Source organism: Larus michahellis, chromosome 5, assembly GCF_964199755.1.
Source record: "Larus michahellis chromosome 5, bLarMic1.1, whole genome shotgun sequence".
Taxonomy (NCBI): Eukaryota; Metazoa; Chordata; class Aves; order Charadriiformes; family Laridae; genus Larus; species Larus michahellis.
In genome coordinates this window covers 51,998,699-52,021,326 of record NC_133900.1, presented here as the reverse complement: position 1 = coordinate 52,021,326, position 22,628 = coordinate 51,998,699, and the positions used below count along the sequence as shown (strand labels likewise).

The window sequence follows — 22,628 nt, the reverse complement described above, 5'->3', positions numbered from 1 at the left end:
GCAGAGTTCACTCTGAGAGCAGAAGCTCCTAAACATTTGAAAAATTAAGTTCAAATTTGGCATCAAATATGAAGCATGTTGAAGTCTGAAATGCTGGAACTTTGTGTGTTGCTTTTTAGTTAGCAGCTCCTGGAAAGTTTATCTAATAAGCTAGAGCTTTTTGCATTGTAATTCTACATGGATTACATGCTTCTGGTCCATGAAGGGTTACCCTTTCTTCCAGAGCATTTTCTCCTTTGAAAGGAAATGTTTGCATCCAGTTTTTTCTTTATTGTACTAGCATTTGCTCTGCTTCCAGAACTAGTCATGTCACTGTTCAGCAAGTTGTTATCAGGTACCTCACTCATCAGTCTCCCTGTAAATCAGTCACTCTTCTGGAATGATTTGAATTCATCTCAAAGCATGTTTGATGTGGCTAGTAAATGTTTTCCCTCTAGCAGCAATCTGTCTTGAGTAGTGGCTAAATGCCTTCATTCAGGAAAGTAAGTGGAATAGATGGTAGCGCCTTCCATTTATTTTTTTTTTTCCCCCTGAATTTTAAGCCTGTTTTTAAAGGGTCAACATTTTAATCCATTCTTTGTTTTGGGAAAGCAAACTTTTACTAAAGTTAGTGTTTGTCGCTTGTAAAAACTTGTATACAAAAAACTTAAAACCCTTTACTGAACACCCTTTAATTCTGTTGCTGTGAAGAATATGGCTAGATAGCTACAGAGTCTTTGCAAGTCGAGCTTTATCTGTTGAACCAACAAACTGAATAGATGAGGCAAACAAATGTATTTTATTTGTATTTTGGGTCAGAATTTAGAAGAAGGAATGCACGCACAAAGTAATCTCAATGGAGAAACTGAGGAATAGAACTGTCCTTAATCATCATCCTTCTTCATATTGTGTTGTTACCAATAACATGGAAGGTTGTATGTTGGTTAAAATGGTCCATATTATATGTGTGTGCATCTTGAAATTCTTCTCACATTTTAGCAATTACCGGTAATGTACTTTACATTGTATCATTTATATATTTAGCACATAATATTCTGCATTTTAGTCTTAGGCTTACTAGTTAGGCTCTTAAAAAAAGGCTTGTTTCTAGGGAATATTAACTGACGCTCTTCTAAGCTTAAAACCTGAAAAGCACAAAATAACCTTTCTGGAGTTTAACTTATGGAATTTATTTCAACTTTTGACATCTTGTTAAAGCCCACATGCTATCAGTTAGCATACTGCTAGCATTTAGAAAACAAAACTGAGAGATGTGTAGTCACCAGCATATCATGTGTGCGTGACAGTTAGGAAATGTGTAAGCCAAAGGCAAGCAGTAATTTGTTCTGACATGTGGCAGTCACTCACTGTAATACACATAGTCAGTTCTTGAAGCTCCTCAGGACCTGGAGGCGAAGCTGTGGAATCCTACATCCTATAATCCTATAACAGAGACCTCAGCAATAGTTTTAAAAAAAAATAAAGTTATTTCACTAAGAACTTGGTCAAGACTGAGTTGATTGGAGAATGGGTGAGGGGGAAAAAAAAAAATTGAGGTCCTCACGTTTTATGATGTGACTTGAATCTACAGCACATCTAGGTTAATATGACTTACTGTTACCATCTTTTATGGGATTTAAATAGTCTAATTTATGATGGGGTTTTGAAAAGGTTCTCAAGGCTCATAGGTTTGTTGTTTCAGAACAAAATCAGGATTTTGTGAGGGAACTGAGGTAGGTGGCTCTCCAAGCAATGAGAAGGATGTGATGATGTTTAAGGCAGAAGTTCAGCTCTAATGGTTGGTAGCTGCCCGTAAGAATACAGTTTCTTCTTATGGGTTTATACATTCAGTAGGACTTGAAATTGCATGAAAAATAATATAGTCTATTACTGATGATTCCCCCCCGCCTCCCCTGAAACCTAAGTAGCAAAAGCGAGCTTGTGTGTTCTTGCTGTTGCCTCTAGTATTTCTGTAATGCATTCTTGACGGATTTATGTTACCTGCTGGTGGTGTTTGGACAGTGCTACCAGAATTGGCAATGGTGGAGAACCTTAAAGGCTTCAATGGATTGGCACAAATAAGAACAGTGTTATTTAGTCTTCAAGATGCTTAAGTTTTTTCAAGATACAGATTAAAGATGAGCAGCATGACAAGGAGCTTGCAGGTTGAGTGAAAATGTTGTTAAATGTGAGACTTAATCAATGGCAATAATTTAAATGCTCATCTTGCTCCACCATCTCTGAAAGATGAGACAATTTGCTAGCCTAAGGTTAATGTTTTCCTGAAAGTCTGCTAAGAGACCTGAAGGGAGCAGTGGTTTTGAAGCCACTCGTGCGGGGATGAGAAGGATGCCCCTTTCTCACAATGACACAGAGCAGCATCAGAGGAGATGTGGAGGTGGCTGATGAAGGAAACTCATAAGTGTCAAATAAAAGGAAGATGGATTGCGAAGCTGAGCAGAGTGCCTGCAGGAAGAATGAGAAGCTTTACAGATTTATGCTCCTGTGTCCCCTTTAGCTTCCCCCTTGCCACTCAAGAGGTGGACATGCTCACTGTTGGTAAGGCTGTCTCTGAAGGGCTGATCCCCTCTGTATGGGAGGTTCCACCATGCATTTGCCTTTACTGTAGCTAATAGCTACATGCTACTCCGGTCCTCTCTAGCCAGCCTATAAAGGCAACAACAGTTTCAGTCTTTGAGGCTGACAATTGAATTGCAGTTAGATATTTAATAGCTCCTGAGGAAAAAGCAGTGAGGCATAACTGTGAATGGGAGACTTGTGCAAGGCAAAAGTGAGCCCTTGGTCTGAAGGTTTGAAGCTGCCATGATGTTCTCTACTTTTTTTATTTATTTTTTATTTACGAATCTCCTTCCAACTCAATTTAACTTCTGCAACAGGTCAATAGTAGACTCACGAATGCTTTTGGCAGTGTTGCTCTGCAAATGTCTGTTGCCTGGTGTGTGTTTTGACAAAACAACATATGACTCTTGGGGCTGGTACTGAAGGTCAGCGATGTTGTGTTCCCTGGTATGCAAAGTGCCAATCTAACATAAACCAACCTCACTTACTCGGGTTTGTTCTGAAGTTGGTTATCCAGCTTTGCGCTGGCAGACCTTACAGCAGGTCGGGTATTGGCTAACCTGCCGCTCCGGCATTGTGCTGGCTGATGGGGAACTGATAATTCGTGGTTGGCAGATAGCTTGTACCAACTTTGTGGTGTTTGCTCTGCCTGCTTTGACAGAAGTGTGAGTTTATGCTAGGTAGGTGTTCCCATATTGTGCAGGACTGTCGGTCATGACAGAGCTGCAGCTGAAGCACTGCTGTTTTCACCAAACTTCTGATTTCTGACATTCATTCCTGGAAGAGTGCTGTAGGTACTAGGCTGTCAGGTCAGGCAGCAAGCAATGCACTGACTTCTAGACCGGGTTTCTTTTGCAAGAGTTTTGTTATAGGCAATGGGTGAGGATTTTTATTCAAATTAATTTGCCTGCCCCGACCATAAAACATGTTAGCAGTTAAAATCCTGTTTTATATCTTGGGTTAGAATAAGTGTTGCTCTCCTGCTGCCAAGAGGCACAGTGCCAAGTGTTACTAAAGAGTTACTGTGACAATATTTTTACTTATGCCTGGAATATGTCCATAGGCCACTGGCCTAAAAATACACAGCAGTAGGATCATCGGGGTTAGATCTGTAAAAGATCTCTCACATCTTCAAAGCTCATCCTGTTGCTGGTATGTTGAGGTCCTCAGAGATTTGAATTTCATTGTCGTCTGGGAGTGGGAAGTGACATTTTCTTTTTTCAACATTGTCTACCCTTCCAGCTATGTAAAAAAAAAAAAAAAAAAAAAATAATCTTGAGTTAAAGCTTTAACTTCTAATTTGGTGTGCTATAGCGACAGTGATGCATTGATAACACTATTTTGATTTTGTGTAGGCGATTTTGTTTTCCGTTCTTGATGCATTTTCAGTTTTCACATATGGAAAAAGCCTTTTCTGCAGATACTTCCTTCAAAAATGCATCATGGTCTGGAAACCCCTTTATTAGTTCACTAGATTTGTAATTTGTTAGCTAGACTTGTAATTTGTTTGTGTAATTCCTTATAGTGGATAATATTCAGACTTCAAGCAAGCAAGCCAAAGGATTTCTTCTTTTGCACGCAGGAAATAACGAAGCAGCTGACAGATATATTTCACTTTGAACAGGAGGTAATTGAGGGCCAACTGAGTAATAGGCAGAAAGCATAAGGGTGGAGACATAGGTGCCCTGCGTAATTAAAGGAAAATGGTGATTTGTTCCGTTCTATTAACTGTTAATTTGTACGTTTCAGAATTTTGACTCTGACATCAGCAGCGTGGGGATAGATGGGTGCTGGCAGACTGACAGCCAGCGAATCCTCAACGAGGTGATGGTGGAGCACTTCTTCCGGCAGGGGATGTTGGATGTAGCTGAGGAACTTTGTCAGGTAATGATAAGTGTTGATGTTGAATGTTATCAACCATGGAAAATTATGCTTTGTGTTAGTGTACTTATTTGAATGTTAATGTTCCAGGTGAATGTTTAAATTGTTAGGAACAACAGCAGTTTAATCCCATGTTTTCTTATGCTTCAACTGAAAGCTGCCTTTGTTTTTTCAGGAATCTGGTCTGTCAATAGATCAAAGCCAAAAAGAACCATTTGTGGAGTTGAATCGAATATTGGAAGCATTAAAAGTTAGAGTTCTGAGACCTGCGTTAGAGTGAGTCTACTCAGGTTTTTTTTCCCTCCCCCCCCCCCTTTTTTTTTTTTTTAGTGCTTTTAACAAATCCTTAGTTTTTCACTTTAAATATTGTCTTTAGTAAATTTTGGTGTGTCTCCATTTGTCCTTTGAGAGGTCTAATTACTGAGTGAAGCCCTGCCTTCTGCTTCCCCTCTGTGTCCCTTTCCATGGGCAGTGCTTACCTAAGGGTCTCTTTCTTATGTTAAGGATCAACTTGAATAATTTCTGATGCTGATTTAAGGTTTGGGGAAGAAACATCACTTGGAGAAACAGTTGTCTGCTATGATGGTAGTTAGCCTTATAGTGAATCGTTAGTGAACTTTATTTTAAAAGATCCAATTCTGAAGAATACCAGGACTTATTAAAGGTGTTGGGTACCACCAGGTCTTTCAGCTTCACCAAGCCTTTGGGGTGAGCAGAGGGATCAAAGTTCTCACTTTTCTTCAAGTCACTTTCTCTTTCCAGAAAAGGGACCACAGGGTGGGAAGAGGGAGTGAAAGGTTAGGTGTGGACTTTGCAGGCGGCTGCTGCTGTGTAGGTGCCGATTAATAATGCTGGATGTGAGGTGTGTCCCTTTCCTTCACAGGAAACACCTCTGTGGTACTTGAGCTGGGAGCCTGAACTGACTGAGATCTGTTAATGAGATTTCTTTTGAATAAAACAATTCTTTTCATAGAAGTCAGTGGGTAATGCTGAACGCTCAGAGGAAAACCAAATCTGGGAATGTCTGAGGTCTAGCAACCGACCCTAGACCAGGATATTTTTTGGACCTTATTAGACTTTACAGCCATTAGGATGTAAGCTGATGCTAAAAGTGACAGTGAAGAGGGAAATGTAATGAAATGTCTTGTGGGCTACTGTTTTGGTTTCCAGTAGTGGGTAGGTAACTGTGTGCTGTACCATTTCAGAAGAGCTTTTATTTTAAAAACAAAAAAACCCCAAACAAACCCTCAGCCCATGTTTCTGGGTTTTTTGGTTGTTTTGGTTTTTTCTTTTAGGTTGCAAGAGCTTTGGTTAAGCCTAGATTGGTCTCAAAAGAAAAAAAAAAAAAAAGCTTTGAAGTGACCTTTTAAAAGTAGAAACAATGAAACACAACAAATTAAAACTTTCTGTTTAATTCCAGAGCATAATTCATACATTTAAAATACCTTTTTTGCTTTATTCAGTTGAATACATTTTCATATCAACAAAGTTTTCTCTTCCCTTTTAACATGATCCAACACGTGTATGTCAATTCAGAAGTCATTGGCATCTAAACTAAGTGCAGGGATACTCTGCTATTCAAACCATGGTGTTCATCAGCTAAATCCTGGATTATGCCTTTGGGCCATGCAAAGTTTGACCTAAATAGATGATCTTTGAATCTGTTTACACAGGTGGAAAGCTCGGGTGGTTTATTGCTATGGAATTGGCAAATTGAAGGGAAGGAACACTGAAATGCCTTATGTTACAACTGAAAAAGGATTTACTGTCGGCTACACTACTGTTTGAACTACAAGAAATACATAACGTAGCTGTTGCAAAGGATGCTCTGTGCAGAGCAATAAGTTGTTACATCCATTCACTTGAAGTTACTAAATTCATTTTGGCTCCAGTTAGCTAAGCCTTCCGCCGTACTCATTGATACTCAGTTGTATCTTGTAGTTCCTGTAATGTGTTAAATATTTTTCAAATGAAGGAGAAGGCATGGTCCTTCTTCAAAGGAATGCTTATTCCCAAGACAGCTGAATGGACAGAGAATAGGGTGTATTGTCAGCACAGTTTGTATGCTGGTCTCCCTCCCCCACCCTGTCTCGCTTCTGTTTATAATGTTTGTTCTGTTTAAACTCTAAAGTGCAAAAGCTATCTGCTTCTCTTTTCCTGCTGCTGGGCACAGAGAGTCCTTATTTATAGTGATGCTTATGTAAAAACCATGGTTGTTAGTGAGGACAGTCAAAATGTAGCAGAACTATACAGTTTAGGAGGTAACCAATGCCTTAAATGCCCGTCTATTCCACAGAACTTCTGATGCTAGTGAATGTATTTTCCGTATTATTTCCCAGGAGATGTGGGTGTTCAGGAGTAGGGGTAGAAACCGCTCCTGAAGGATTGGCCTCTATGTGAGAGGAGCTTTGAGGGGTGGCATTGTGCTTTTTGGACAAAAAGCTAATAAATGGCTAAAATTGGCATCAGTAAATACAGCTTCAGAGGGGCACAAAAGCAGTCCCAAACCGGCCCATTCTAGTGTTGGGCTGCTGACAGTGGTGTTGAAGCAGAAAGCAGGTGTTACACAAGGATAATGAATTACAGTATCGTGAACCAGGAGGAGGAGTATAGCAGGGTTTACCCAAGCAAAATTGTGGAAGGTTGGGATGAAAACAATAACCCGTCTCTCTGGCTCTGCCAGTGCTCTGCAGTTCGTGCTTGGCTTAACTCGGTGTTGGAAACGAAGCAAACATGGGTGGCTCCTGGTCACTGCTATCAAAAGGGAGTTGTCAGATTAATGACTTTGCGAAAAGACTTTCAAAGCCCTGCTGTGGTGATAGAGGGAAGTTAGTATTCACATCTGATTAACAAAAACACCACAACAAACCAGCACAAAACCCTAACTGTATTTTGTTTTTCAGGTTTTCTCACTAATACAAATTGCAACACTAAAAAATACTACTACTTCAGAATTAAATTTAGTATAACTGGCCATAACACTTTTATCTTTTTGTGGGGTGTGCCACTTGACTTTGTAGATGCCCAGTCTGGCCTGGATCCAGAGCCATGTAATCTCTGTACCTCTGCGGGATCCCATTAATTTCCAGTGACCTTTTTTCATTGTAATTTGGTGATGGGGGAGCGAAATCCATCTGGGCAGATTCTGGCCCATCTGAGCCCAGGCGGATCTCCATGTGAAGGTCTGGTAGGGACTGACTTGCAGGTTCAAAGCTTTTCACTATAATCTCCTGGGTAAGAGATACTGTCTTCTCTTCTGTCTATAAAGCAGCAAGGTGCACAAGTCCTGGTATTTGCCTGGACCTTTGGGGTATGGTTTAAACTTAATTTAATCTTTGCTAGGCTTTGTGAAATTCATTTTAACTAAATCCTGTGTGGGAGCTAGAATAGAGCTCTGTGTACCTGTGTTTGAATAGTATACTGTAAACTTTAAATTCAGATGGATTTGAGTCTCAGAAGTGAAAACACTCTGAAAAGTATCATTTTGAGAGGAGGTAGGAAGACAGGTGTTGTGATTACTGGCGATTTTGGACAGTGGGTTGAATGTTTTAAACTTTGCTTGTTGTTTTTTTTGTCTTTCCATTAGAAATAGGAACAGCGCATCCTAGACCAAACACCTCAGGCCTTGCTCCTGTGGCTGCTTTCTTCTGATACAAATCTGTGCTGCCAGTCAAAGAGCTAAAAATAGAAAGCCTACCTAAAAGCTAATCTGGAAAAATAGACTCGATTTCAGCAAGATGAAGTACCGCATCATGTGGTTGTGAATATTGGCAGGGAGAGGATGGAGGCTCTTTTGATGCAATGCAAATTAATATCTCATTAATGGGTCTGTGGACTAGTCTTATTGTTTATTGATAATAATTTTTTGTCTTTGAGCTGCTTATTGGTCTACAGTTGTTAACTTCAGGCTTTTGTTTTCTTGGTTGGGAGTGAGCTTTATTGCCATTGTACCTGGTTCAAACTGTGAACACTGGTCATTTAAAAAAAAAAAACCAAACAAACCAAAACAACAACAAAAACAAACAAAAACCCCCAACCAACCAAAAAAACAATGAAAAACCCACAACAAAATGACCAAACCAACCAAACTACCCAACAAACAGCCCATGGTTAGTGTGCCCTTGCCTCCTGGTGGGGATTACGGTTTTGACAGTCTTCTGAGGCTGCTCATTTGAAACTGCTTGGAATTAGGGACAGTGGGCCCTGTTCTTAGTCAAAGGCTATATTTTTCACTGTTTCCCACTGAAAGGTTACTGCTGTCGTTACAAAGCCTTGCCAGTAAAGTCAGACTCCTGACGCTTTTATCACAACACATTGAAAGTAGATACTTGCTCATTAATGCTACATCTTAATGCAGAAGGCTAACTTGCATTGAAGGCTTTACTAGTACTGTAAGAAAGCTTAATTTCCTTATTTTAGTGTTGGTTGAAAAGAACAGAAGCCTTACATACCCCTTCTTTTTAAGGAACAGGGACCTACCTCAGTTCCTTGCTGAAAAGTGAAAAGCTCTTTGCTTAATGGGGCCCCCACAGTGAAAATAGTATAACTAATTAACACTAATGAGAAACAGATGTACTGAAGAACATTGAAACTTGAAGTTCTTAAGGGAAAGATTGGATTGATTTAGGCCTGACTAAATTGAATTAAGGAAAAAAACCCACCAAAACCAAAATAAAAAAAGGGGAGGGATGAATAAAATCTAAATCGTAAAATAACTTTATGAAATGCCTTGAAAATTCCAGCTCATTTTACTTGGTGCACGTTTAAGAATTCTTCCATGTTATTTGGGAGCCAAACATCAGTGTTGTCATGGTGATGAGAATCAGAAAGTGAGAAATATTTTTATTGCCCAAGTTGAAAATAACACAGAAAGCAAAGTTTAAGCAGGGTAAAGTATGCTATTTAAACTGATTTCCCTTCCCCTTACCCCTCACTGTAATATCTTGATAGTTCTATCTTCAAGGCCCCCATGGACGCACTTGCCTTTTCCAGGGCAACGTACACATGCGTATAAACATAGTGGCTTAGAGGAAATGTTTGGCAAATAAGCAAGTTGGAAAATATGTTCTTGAAAGGCTTGGTCAAACTTCTTCAAAATGCAGCTGAAGACTATCTGTAATCATTACAATTCAGAGTATTATTAATCCAAATACAGTAGATTCTAGGTATTTCTACCTTATATTGTGCCTAATTCAGTCTTACCTTCCAGCCAGCACATGTTGAATTTTTGCAGAGGTTAACCCATACAGCAGCAGCACAAGTACCGTCGTTCATGTGTTGTGCGCCGTTGGTAGCTCCGTTACTTGTAAAGGGTCTTGCCATTTTCTGTGCTCTGTATAGACTCATAGAAGTTCAGGGAATAGTCATATTCTCCTTGAAATAGGTGGTTGATAATTGTAATAATTTCACATGGTGTAGGCTGATACTTAATAACTCTTGTGTCATGTCCCATTGTACCTCCTCGTTTCTCTAGGTGGGCGGTATCCAACAGAGAAATGCTTATGGCACAGAATAGTTCGTTGGAATTTAAACTGCACAGGTTATATTTCATTAGTTTATTGATGGGTGGAACGGCAAATCAAAGAGAAGCACTTCAGTATGCGAAAAACTTCCAGCCATTTGCCCTAAATCATCAGAAAGGTAAGTTTTTGGTCACATTAAGGGGATTTAAAGCACTTGGATTTGGCACCTCATAGTAAAATATAAATCATGTTCCAAATGTGTCTTGCTCCATTATATTGATTTTGTTAGAGGCTTCTTATTTTCGTATTCAACATGTATAACATGAATCCTTACAATTTGAATTGACTCCCTTTTTTTTTTTTTTTTTTGACAGAGAGAACAAAATTATATTTTAATATGCCTGCACATTTGCTTAAATTTGAGGGTTTTGGTTCTAAATAATACGTAGATGACATCTAGAATAGGCCTACTGCCAGGATAAAGTGTTAAAATTGCACAGAAATGTTCTTGGAATAGTCATCTGCTATTTTCTGCTGCGTGGGGTAATACAAAGAGAAACGAAACTTTTGAAAAACCTGGAATCATAGAATGGTTAGACTTGGAAGGGACCTTAAAGATCATCTAGTTCCAACCCCCCCTGCCCTGGGACCAGATTGCTCAAAGCCCCATCCAACCTGGCCTTGAACGCTTCCAGGGATGGGGCCTCCACAGATTCCCTGGGCAACCTGTTCCAGTGTCTCACCACCCCCATGGTAAAGAATTTCTTCCTAATACCTAAGCTAAATCTCCCCTCCTTCAGTTTGAAGCTGGTACCCCTTGTCCTACTGCTCCACTCCCTGATAAAGAGTCCCTCCCCCATCTTTCCTGTAAGCCCGCATTAGGTACTGGAAGGCCACTATAAGGTCTCCCCAGAGCCTTCTCTTCTCCAGGCTGAACAGCCCCAACTCTCTCAACCTGTCTTCATAGGAGAGGTGCTCCAGCCCTCTGATCATCTTGGTGGCCCTTCTCTAGACTCGCTCCAACAAGTCCATGTTGTTCTTACGTTGGAGGCAGCAGAGCTGGATGCAGTACTCCAGGCGGGGTCTCATGAGAGTAGACTAGAGGAGCAAAATCACCCTTGACGTGCTTCTTTTGATGCAACCTAGGATGCGGTTGACTTTCTGGGCTGCGAGCGCACGTTGCTGACTTGTGTTCAGCTTCTCATCAGCCAGCACCCCCAAGTCCTTCTCCTCAGGGCTGCTCTCAAGCCATTCTCAGCCTGGCCTGTATTTGTGCCTGGGATTGCCCCAACCCACGTGCAGGACCTTGCACTTGGCCTGGTTGAACTTCATGAGGTTTGCATGGGCCCACTTCTCAAGCCTCTCCAGGTCCCTCTGGATGGCCTCCTGTCCCTCTAGCATGTTGACTACACAACACAGCTTGGCAAACTTGCTGAGGGTGCACTCATTCCCACTGTCCATGTCACCATCAAAGATGTTAAACAGCACTGGTTCTAATACTGACCCCTGAGGAGCACCACTCATCACTGGTTGCCACTTGGACATAGAGCCATTGACCACAAGTCTTTGATTGCAGCCATCCAGCCAATTCCTTATCCACCGAGTGGTCCATCAGTGAAATCCGTGTCTCCCCAATTTAGAGACAAGAATGTCATGCAGGATAGTATCAAATGATTTGCACAAGTCCAGGTAGATGATGTCAGTTGCTCAATATGTGAGTTAGGTGAGCCATCGCAAACTGAATCAAGTAACACCTAATTTTTAGCACACTGTGTGTGTCGGAAAGCTTACAAAAAAGTAAACCTGTTTGAAACAAATTAATAGGCAGCATGTTGTGCTTGTAGAGGGGCAGACAATGAGTCTGCCTATAGTGGACTGGGGCTCTCGTAGCTGTAGACGTCTGTTCTGTGGTGGCTGTAACTGTATTTTGTAGAGGTGAGGATGTGTAATATTGATTTGGTGTGTCAGCCTGTTTTCCATGTAAAAGCTAAAACTGTAGACGCTAGCTTTTACTTATTTTATATAAGAAAATAACTGTTCCTGGTGCCTCACAGATATTCAGGTTTTGATGGGCAGCCTGGTGTATCTGCGGCAAGGTATAGAGAACTCTCCGTACGTTCATCTATTAGATGCAAACCAGTGGGCGGACATCTGTGACATCTTTACAAGAGACGCCTGTGCTCTTCTGGGTCTCTCAGTTGAATCACCTCTCAGTGTTAGGTATGTTCGTTTGCACTTGCTTTTAAGACCAGGTACATAATGTTTTGGTTTCTGTTTCTTGCTGAGGATGAAAGAAATGGCTTTTGAGTCTGATTTGACTTGTATTAAATAAAGAGTGTAGTTACGATTGACTCTAACAAGATTTGCAAAGCTCAGAAATCAGAGGTTGCGGTGTGCTGTGCTTTACCCTGCACCTTTGCAGCTCAAGAGGAAGCATGCATGGATGGAATTTGGCTTCTGTAGTTTAGACATCAGTGCAAAAGATGAGGATGGCAATCAGCCAGTTATTCCCACAGCAAATGTGTGAAAACTGTCCCTGCTCTTTAATTGCAAAAAAAACCCCCCAAAACTGTGGCCCTGATTGTGCCAGCATTTGATCATCTTGGTTTTTAATCCACATGTTACTCTACCTGTCTTCTCCTTAGAAGAATGATAAGAGTTATGTTGTGATTTCAACTGCTAAATTTTCCAAACTGTTTGCTGGACCTCATTTGCAAAGAAGAAAGAGGCACTTCCAAGATCAGTAGCTAATCGGACAAAATGCAAATCTGTAGGAGGCTGTTGGAAATGTGAAGAAAATACAATCTAATCTCCCTCTAGTTTCTCTGAAGATAAAACAGATTAGCTGCTATGTAGCCTTTAGATGTTAATTCCCCTGATATACTTGCCTGATGTTCTCATTTTCATTTCAGACATTAAATAGAAAGTAAATTATATGTATCTTCCTGGGGTAGATTTGGTACTTTGCAAAAGCTTCACTACCTCTTCTTTTGTTTTGGCTTCTTTTTTTTTACTGTTTGCATATTACTATTATTAGACTTCTGTGCTTAGTTTAGAGCTCTTAAAATTGTCAAGCCTTCTATTTCTCCTGCTTGCACCTCTGTCACAAAATGCAACAGAAGCAACAAAGGGAGCAATTTCAGATTAATTGTCTTCTACAATAAACGTTATGAGTTTCAGTTTGAGGGTTTTATAGCTATCTAAAACTTCTATCTCTGGCTTTTGATTTTTCATCTTTTTCCTGTTTCGGTCAAGTTAACAACAGTCCTTTACGTTTTAATTGCTCATGCACTGACACTGTAATGCTGTTTTCAGCGCAAATGGCCAAGAGATTTTTGGTGAAGTGGAAAATCCCTGTTATTGATGTTTGGATTGGTTGGACGCTTGCTCTGTGCCTGGTGTGAAATCAACTGCACTGAAATGCATTTACTGTATAGGTGGTATTGATACTCTTGTTATAAACAAGACCGTTCTAAACTGCTGTGACCTTTGAGCACTGCAAATCCTGTAGAAATTAAACTACCTTGAAGTTAAATCCCTGCTATAAAATATATTGCTTTCTAGAACATGGATAGTGGTCGCTTTTTTTAAGGCTGATCAGTTTCTTCAGTATATATCTAATCCTGTAGAGGCCTCGTGGTCTGTACACTATTCCTGTGTGGAATCAGTGGGAAGACTCTTGTTGTACTAAGGAGGTCATGGTTCAGGGTCTTGAAAGACTACAGGACACCATTTGAATTTACTTGAGTTGTTATGCTCTTAAAAAAGCAGTAATAGTTTTTATTTCTACAAATACTGTTTGTGTAAACTTTCCACAGAGTTAACACAAGTTATGCTTAGTGCCGAAATAACCAAAAAGCAAAGTGTAATGATTAAAGTGGCTAGTCAGAGGTGAGGGATATGTTTGGTTTGGTGTGCGTGTGGTGGTTTTTTTTTTTTTTATTTTGTTTTGGTTTTTAGCTTAGGCAAGAGATCCATGAGGTTCAGGCACATCTGTCCCAAGTAAACTAGCCAGAATGTTGCTGCAGAAACATAAAACCAGGTATCTGGAGGGGCGCAGTGGAGAGGAAGACCGCGACTTCTGTAGGCAATAAAACTTGCACAAATAGTAAGAAACAGAGCAGGCTGATACCAAGGTCAAATCATGTTTCTGTTGCTGCTGATTTCCAGGCCTATAGTACTGTCATTAGACTTAAATCCATGAGAAACATCTGTTAATCTGTGGAAACTTAGTGTCATGCTTTCTTTTGTAACATGGTGAAATATTTCAAAATAATGTGGTAAGTTCTGGTAATGGGTAACTCCCAGAGCAGACTCAACTGTTGGAACGCCGACTTTGTTCAGTTGTACACTGCCATTCTTGTTACAGGCTGTAATATCTTTCCTTTGCTTGCCTTCCTTTGTTTTTCCTACATTTGTTTTCCGGATTTAAGGTGGAAGACCTGTTTCTTTATGTGGTAATTACCTATAATTAAAGGATTATGGGTTGTGTGTGCATGTGAGTTATGCGGAAATTCCTAGGCTGCATGTACTCTTCCACAGTTAAGAGAGCAACTACCTATCCAAGCTAACAGTATGGCTTCCTCCTGTACAGCTCAAAATCAAAGTTGGTGGTATGGAAAATCAATTCATTATAAGACTCAGAGCAGGGATTAACTGTTGTTTTCAGTCCAGAATGTAGTACATGAGGGCCCTAGCCTAAGATGCAGGGTAGCTGATGACCTGCCCCAAAACTCTTGCTTGTTATACTTGAAGGCAGCTTAGAAGTACTGACCAGAACTGAATGAGGTATTACAACACTCCTGTGTTTCAGGTAACCTTTAAAGTAGAAATACAAAAAAATGCTGGTTTTCTAACAGGCACCTTGTGTTAACTTTTCCTTTTTCTGCAGTTTTTCAGCAGGTTGTGTAGCATTACCAGCTCTAATTAATATCAAGGCAGTTATTGAACAAAGGCAGTGCACAGGTGTTTGGAACCAGAAGGATGAACTACCGGTGAGTTGATGCTGAGCTATCCCAGGGCAGATTTCTAATGGCAAATGCTGTTTTCACTTTTCTCTTGTGCTGAATGTTTAGGGATGTTATACACGGTCGCCGCCTCCAGCAGGTCTGGGGCTTGGGGCTTTCTACTCTACAGAGACCTGGGGGTGTCTGTCCCAGGCCAATGGACGTACCTGCTGCTTTCCTGTTTGTAGGTTCAGCCAGTAGCGAAGCTGAGCATGAATCGCAGATGCCCACCCACGCACACACACAAAGGACACTGATACGACCGGCTACACAGGCTGCCGCAGACAAGGCGCTGCCTTCAACAGCACCCACATACAGGACTTGCATAAAACATTAAGTATAGGCAGCCAAGATCCCTTCCTCCTCTTTGTCTGGTAAAGATTGAAATTCACTGGTGAAAGCACACATGCACCACTCTGATAGAATCATAGAATAGCTTGTGGTGGAATGGACCTTTAAAGGTCATCTAGTCCAACCCTCCTGCAAGGAGCGGGGACACCCTCAACTAGATCAGGTTGCTCAGAGCCCTGTCCAGCCTGACCTTGAATGTTTCCAGGGATGGGGCATCTACAGCCTCTCTGGGCAACCTGTTCCAGTGTCTCACCACCCTCTTCGTACAAAATGTCTTCCTTCTGTCTAATCTAAATCTACCCCTTTTTAGTTTAAGACCATTACCCCATGTCCTATCGCAACAGGCACTGCTAAATGCATGTTCATGGACACTCAAATACTGGCATGGCCCTTCTGCCCGCTTTTGTACCCCTTTTTGGACATTCCTCCTCAATTCCTTTCCTGTACACATTCCTCCTGCAGTTTGTATAGTTCTACTGACCCCCCGTCCTCTGAGACCCTCAGGTTTGCATTCTTATCTGTTAAAGTCAGGTTTGGTTGCAGTTTCTCAATAACCTATCAATTAGTGTGACTGACAAGGTTGTTTCTTGTTACCGTCTCCATTATGTTTATCTGTCAGGTTTCTATCTCTGTTTTGTATGTTGCTCCCTCCTTCACTTGTTATGCCTTTTTGAATTGAAAAGGTCTTTGAACAAATCTCCTTAACAAAACAGGTGCTTTCACCTTCTACTTAGCCTTACACTGAACATAGGAGATGTTTCTATGTACCTGGAAAGGAAATGCATCCCAACGAGAAACATCAGCTTCCTCTAGCTAGGCTTGAGCTCTGTCCATGGGTTGCTTTGCACTGACTCTTTATCAGGCAGATAAGAGGTAAAAGAATTAGCGCTACATCTGGGGACACAGGAACGGAATTGGGATCCAGTGCGTTATGCTTCCAGCACAGCTCATTTCTATCTGTTGAATTGAAGTTCCTTTATGAAACCCCAGTTTCCCATTATAGCTCTTACCTTACCAGGAGTGCGCAGCTCTCTAGTGGCCTGCTCCTGATTTGGAAAGAAAACCTATTTAGTGCAATCTGGGTGTGAACCGAGTTAGCCTCTTTATAGCTGGAAGAGCTTCATTTATAGTGTAAGTATGTGTGTTGAGTTTCTCCCAGCTATGTTTTCTGTAACACTGAGAGTGTAACCTCTGAGTGTGACAGATTTGTGCCCTGCCGTCCAGACAGGAATAATTAGCTAGGGATTATTTGGGAAAAGATTGCTGTCAGATGCAGATCACTTAATAATACATATACGCCTCCTTGCATTTTCTAAACGTAAGGGTCTCTAAGTGTGTACTGCTAAGGCAGTATGGGGATGGGAAGCTTTATTTTAATTGTGCAAAGACAGACATTAAGTAGCGTGAAAAGGTTATATTGTCAGCTTTTGTTGAAGGTTAAACCTGTCAGAACTAAGGACTGGTCAGAGACAGGAGCTTCAGGTAGAGAAGCTGTAATTTTTGCAGTTCTCAATTGATTCCTGAAGTCATACACCCATTCTTCTCTGTGGGGTATCCCTTTCTGAAATCATCTGGTCCTGATAGCAAGAGTTGTGCTGTATGAGTGTCTTTGGTGTTGGTAGTCAAAATAAATGATTCTGATACACTTCATTATTGACAGGACACGTGGGTGTAGGTAGAGTCTTTCAAGAAGCTGTAGAACATTAACATAATCAATCCAAGGGGTTTTCTCTCCTCTGTGTGTGTCCGTTGTCACACACAGATGAGATCTATTATCTAAACAGCTTTGGAAATCAGTGGCGCTAGGAAATACAGAAAGTCTTGCTGGGTGGTCAGCTCAGTTTTCCTGCCAGAGCATAGATCTACACTAAAATATGCACTTGTCCTTTGGCAGAATGCTCTGCTTTGTTGGGGATGGGAAGAAGCAATGTAAATCACCATTTTAAGATCACAATTAAGTATTTTTGGCTGAGAAATTGTCAGGCATCCACACAATGGCTTTTGCTGCCTTCACAGTTGAATTGTGAAATCCATTAAGTAAGGGCCATGACCTAAAAGGGATAATTGCTGGAAATGTAGTTTCCCAAGATAAATTGTTTTGTTAATTCCTTTCACAGATTGAAGTGGACCTTGGTAAAAAGTGCTGGTATCACTCAATATTTGCCTGCCCCATTCTTCGTCAGCAAACAACAGATAATAATCCACCTATGAAGTTAGTCTGTGGTCATATTATATCAAGAGATGCTTTGAATAAAATGTTTAATGGCAGCAAGTAAGTACCATACTTCTATTTCAAGCCAACATATAGACAAAGACAAATCTTAAGAATAGAATAGCGTGTTTTGGGAGAACATAATTGGTGGAAGCTTGTTAGTCTTAAAGAATGACTTAGAAACCAGATAAACCAGGTTGGTGCACTGGAGAAGAGCATAACAAACCCTCTGATGTTGTAGAAAGTGAGGTTACACAAAAGAATGCAATGAACGGAATAATTTTCCAAGTTGTAAGTACCATTGTGTTGTCTTAAATTCAAAATGGAGGCTTTACACACACAGTTTTTCATTGGGAGCAAGGTTAGCAATGCATGAAACATCCCTTAAAAAATAAAAGTAAACCTCTGGGGAAATATGGCTTGGTAGTTGGTCAGGCAGTTGAGTTATTGCTATGGAAATACTCCTCCTTAGATATCAGTGGTGTGCCTACAGGCTTTTGGGATGGAGGAAATGGGAGGGAGAGAGCTATACAGATTTTCTTGGGGAAGAACCAGCGGTAATTTGGATTGAATATATGCAGCATCCGTGGAGGCTGTCGGCTTAATTTAAAGCCATAAGTGGTTTTGCGAAATCCAGTGTGAAAATAAGCGATGAATGAAAATGTCAAGTGATGTTTGCATTCTTTGCCCTGCTCGAAAATCCTGAAGGTATGCCTTCATGGGTGACTTAGCCATTTTAAGCTAGTAAACTTACTGCTATGCTATTCCTGTCCCCAGTCACTCATTCCTGATGCTTTCATTGATCAGCTTTGGTGACAGCACAGCTCTGACAATATTAACTCGGGGCGGGGGGGGGAATGAAAGGCCCAAATTTAGAGGTGGGGAAAAATGAATCAATGCTAGAAGAAATATTGTAACCAGGTGGAATTGTATCAGTGGAGAGACCTCAGCAGGAAGGCCAAGCTGACCTCTTTAGCCGGAGCCTGCAGGAGCTGATCTCAGGGCGTTGTAAAATCACAGCGTTTTGGGAACCAGAGAGTAAAACGCACTGGGTGCTGACGAAGTCAAAAGGAAAGCTACCAGCCTATTTAAAATGGCCGAAATGCAGCAAACTAATCCAGAAGTAGAAATAATAGATTAATCACGAAGAGTAATTTCTTGGTATTTAATAATTCAGGGATGTGTGGGCGAAAGGTGAGAAAGAATATAATTAGAAGAAAAAGCGTGATAAGGTCTCTCTCAGCTAAAGGACTTTTAATGGAGCCAAGTTAAGTATTATGGCTTAAGAGTACACCTGTTTCATGCTGCATGGGGGGGGGGGGGGGGGAAGAGAAAGGGCTATCACTGCAAACTTGATACTTTTTGTAACTGATGAAGAAGCTTAATGCTCAGTTGTTGCACATTGCCACGATTCTAACGCGTTGTCTTTGTCCTCAGATTAAAATGCCCCTATTGTCCGATGGAACAGAGCCCTGGAGATGCCAAACAGATATTTTTCTGAAGAAAAGTTTCATTATGCAGTTTGTAAGTGACACTCTGGATTTCAGGTGCATTTCAGGAGAATTAAAACACACTTGTTCCATTTTATGCAGCAGACTGAGGACTCCTATGTTTGATAAGCTAATGCTACAGAAACTTTGCCAACATTTAGTATATACATACCAAGTGGAAATGCTACAGAAATAATATTACCATAGGGCTTTACTATACTCTTGGTCTCCATACCTGATCAAGTTACTACACCAGCAGTTGTCATTCAATGCAGGTTTTTGTACTTAATTATACGGTGACTTTTTACTTTTTAAAAGCAGAAATTTATCACCCCCATTGGTTTCATATTATTCCCGCTATTATTTTATCATTCTATTGATAACTATCACCTTAGAGAATGTTTGTGGAAAAAGTTTTATTTCCTGTAATGTGTACATAATTAAAGGTAAATACTTCAGAAAAAAAAGTTTGATAATTTGAATAGTGGTTATAAAACTAATTTGTATTTTTTTCGCTGAAAAAGCTGTGATATATTCTGAGTTTTTCTTTCAAACATTTTTTCAATTTTTACATAGAATTCAAAGTAAATGTGCATATATATAAAGTATATAAAATATATAGCCCCAAGGGGCTACCTGTTAAAATCCATCACTAATTTATAAGGGTGATGCGTGGCTAAATTACTACTGGAGCAAGAGGGAACAGGAAATCCTGTTCCTTTGATTTCACGATCGAGAAGTGTTTGTGTAAGAGAACATTCAATAAATTCTGAAGTGGAAATGCTTTTAGTCGATGACATTTGCTCTCTGGCCTTTGTAGTCATGTTCTTTGAACTTTGTATTCAGGATTAGGCTATAAATGTCATGTTGCTGTATAGTTTAATAGTCATTATAGTGTGCTATTTATAAACAGTTATCAAAACCAAATAAATTGTAGAAGTATTCATTGTTAAATGGGGAAAAGCATGTTCTGATGCAATCTACTGATCACGACTCTGCACTTGGCGGAACTGGGCCCTACATCATATATTAGGAGGTAGCAAATTTTCTGTAGCTTGAGAACACTTTGCTTCTAGCCTTGTTTTTGTAGTAGACTATTACTGCCATTGCCACTTTTTCTGCTAAATTTGTCATATTGTTGACTAGGTAAATTTGTACTCATAAATGAGATGTAGATCATGGCAGTTAAATCTTTTCTAGTGTGCATATATTTGTATTTATTGCACTGTCCTATAGTAGGGCAAGCAGCCATAAGGCATGCAAAGCTACATGTAAAATTATATTTCTGTATTGTGTAGTTTAAAAAAAACAACAACCCAAGCTTATATGGTTGAATACTGACACACTGGTTGAATGCACTAGCACAATGCACTACAGAGAAGACCGTCTTTGAGAAATCTACACCTTTTGAATTTGTACGTCACCTGACTTGAGAGACTGAGTTGGACTCTATTGGATCAGTGACAATGGACATCCCTAAAGAGACATTAAGAGGAGCAAGTCAAGGCACACAAATTTTAAATTTTAAATGTGTTTGATACGTGTGAAAAAATACAGGTGTGTGATTTTCTGCAAAACTTAAACTGTATTCACACTGAGTTCAAAACAACCGCGTTACCAAGTGGTAAAATCAATAATAAACGGGTGAGGATATTATTTTCCATGTAGGTTTCCTAGTCTTACTGAAATTGCTTTTAATATTTTCTTTGCAGAGGAATTGCTTAATGCTTTGGATTTAAATGAAATGGCGTATGGACTATTTAAAAGTAATAATAACAAAAAAAAAAAACCCACCCCAAATCACCCTGAAGTGTAAGGTCTGCATGTCTTTCTCTGTTACACTGCTGGTATTTTGGCATTGGTATGAACGCTGGTTAGTGTTATAGTGCCTCCGATGCAATTGCTTAGAGGACAAAAATGGCACAGTTATTAAATGGCAGCAGAATACCAACTCAACTTACGTATTAGAATGTTTTTAATACAGAGTGGTCCTGTTTTCCCTTTTAAACAGTGCATGTTATAGCTCCACGGCTGTTTTCACCAGATAATTGCAATTCTTTTCTTACCTGTCTGTATGTTTACTTTAAAAATAATTGCTTGCAGTTTGGAAGTTCCACCAGCAGATGATGCTAGCAGTTTATTATAGAGTGCTTATTTGCTTTCAGTAACGGGGTATTGTGCTGGGCGTTTGTGAAATATGTCTGCATTTTGGTTGTTAAAAGCTGTCCAGTTTGCCCTTTGAGGTGACGCAAGTTATCTCCTGCTAATGCTTGATACGCTTCTGGTAACTAGAGAAAGTGCTTGCATGGGGAAAAGTGATTAATACTCTGAGGTTTTCATACTTATAGTTAGCAGCTGATACGCGTACACTTTCTCTAGCAGGGTTGGGGAATATCCATAGAAAAAAGGTTCTGATTTTAAAGCTACAGCATGATCTGAGGTCTGTCTCTATTACGCTTTTGGACCAGATTGTGAAGCCTTTAACCAGTCCCTTTGTGCAGCAAGAGCCTTTTAATGAGACTGCTGCATGATGAGAGTGAAGAGACTCAGCACATTTATATCTGTATTGAGATCACTGTGTCACTTCTGCATACTGCATTGGGCTTGCAGCTGCTGCTTCCCCCCTTCCTTTGCAAAATGTGTCAGAACAGCAACTCTGCGGCAACAAGTGTTCCAGCTTATAATGTAGATGGGCCTTAAGCCAAGAATTTTTTGGCTATGCTTATATAAAAGGTTTAGCTTATAGGTGCTCCAAAAGTAATGGATGGTTATAAATATGATTTCCATAACAGTGGCTTGTTAGTGGTGTTATTTCTATGTCTATTAATAGACATGTTACGTTAACTCTTTTTTTTTTTTTCTAAATTGGAAGTCTATTGTGATATGTTCTTGTGGGGTTTCAAGTCTGACTGGTGGTATAAAACATAATCAGACCTTAAAAACAGATGGTAGAAAATGATAGCCTTTTTGATCTCAAAAGGTATCGATCATTTTTGTAATACTATGACTGTCATTAAGGCAAAGTTCATGTCCTAACCCCCCATTAGTACTCTTGATGATCAGCTGCTCTGTGAAGTATTTTTTCTCGAATTGAGGAAGGTCTTTTTCCTGCAGTGACTTCAGCACTGCGCATAGCAAGTATACATGGCTGAAAAACAGATCTTCCCTGCTAAAAATCAGTGTTTCTCTGCTGAAATACTGTATTGATTTCAGTCTTCTGTCGGTAAGTCAGGTCAATTAATGTGTGTAGAAGCTGCACTGAAAGCTGTGTGTTACAAATAATGAGTTAGAGCTTTTGATCCCTGTTAAGTTAGACGTGTCTCTATCCTGTTGCTTTCATACTTTCTTCCTAACATTTTACAGGATGGCTGCTGCTAAAATTTGAGTTTGAAGTTAGTTATGACTACTCAGAGCCAACTTGTCAAGCTCAACGCAGTAAGTTTGGGTTTGATTTTCCTAGCAAGGTTTGTTTGCCTGCTGCAAGAGACTGTTTTTCTTTCTGTACTTGTCACTGCGCAGGTTGATTTATCTCAGAGGGGAGGGGGAGGAAATTCATGGTCCTTAATCCATCCCAACTGTTAGTGAGTAAAGCTGTAACGTAGTGTTACATTACTATTCTGATTTAATTCAAGCCCTAATATATATAAAGGAAGATTGGTTTACAAAA

General features: G+C 40.1%; 1 protein-coding gene across 2 annotated transcripts in view; it reads left to right on the top strand.

Annotated features, from left to right (window-relative positions):
* The window catches only part of RMND5A (required for meiotic nuclear division 5 homolog A), a 29,565-nt gene extending 7,817 nt beyond the window's left edge, over nt 1-21,748 (top strand). Inside the window, exons 3-10 of one of the 2 annotated variants that reach the window (XM_074587276.1) lie at nt 4,309-4,443; nt 4,616-4,716; nt 9,914-10,080; nt 11,957-12,122; nt 14,794-14,896; nt 17,377-17,531; nt 18,909-18,995; nt 20,674-21,748. In XM_074587276.1, coding sequence (XP_074443377.1) covers nt 4,309-4,443; nt 4,616-4,716; nt 9,914-10,080; nt 11,957-12,122; nt 14,794-14,896; nt 17,377-17,531; nt 18,909-18,972 — 891 coding nt within the window. In that variant the 3' untranslated portion in view covers nt 18,973-18,995; nt 20,674-21,748. Of the gene's footprint in view, nt 1-4,308; nt 4,444-4,615; nt 4,717-9,913; nt 10,081-11,956; nt 12,123-14,793; nt 14,897-17,376; nt 17,532-18,908; nt 20,625-20,673 lie in introns of those variants that run through there. The other variant, XM_074587275.1, reaches the window with a different exon arrangement.
* Nucleotides 21,749-22,628: the final 880 nt, after the last annotated feature.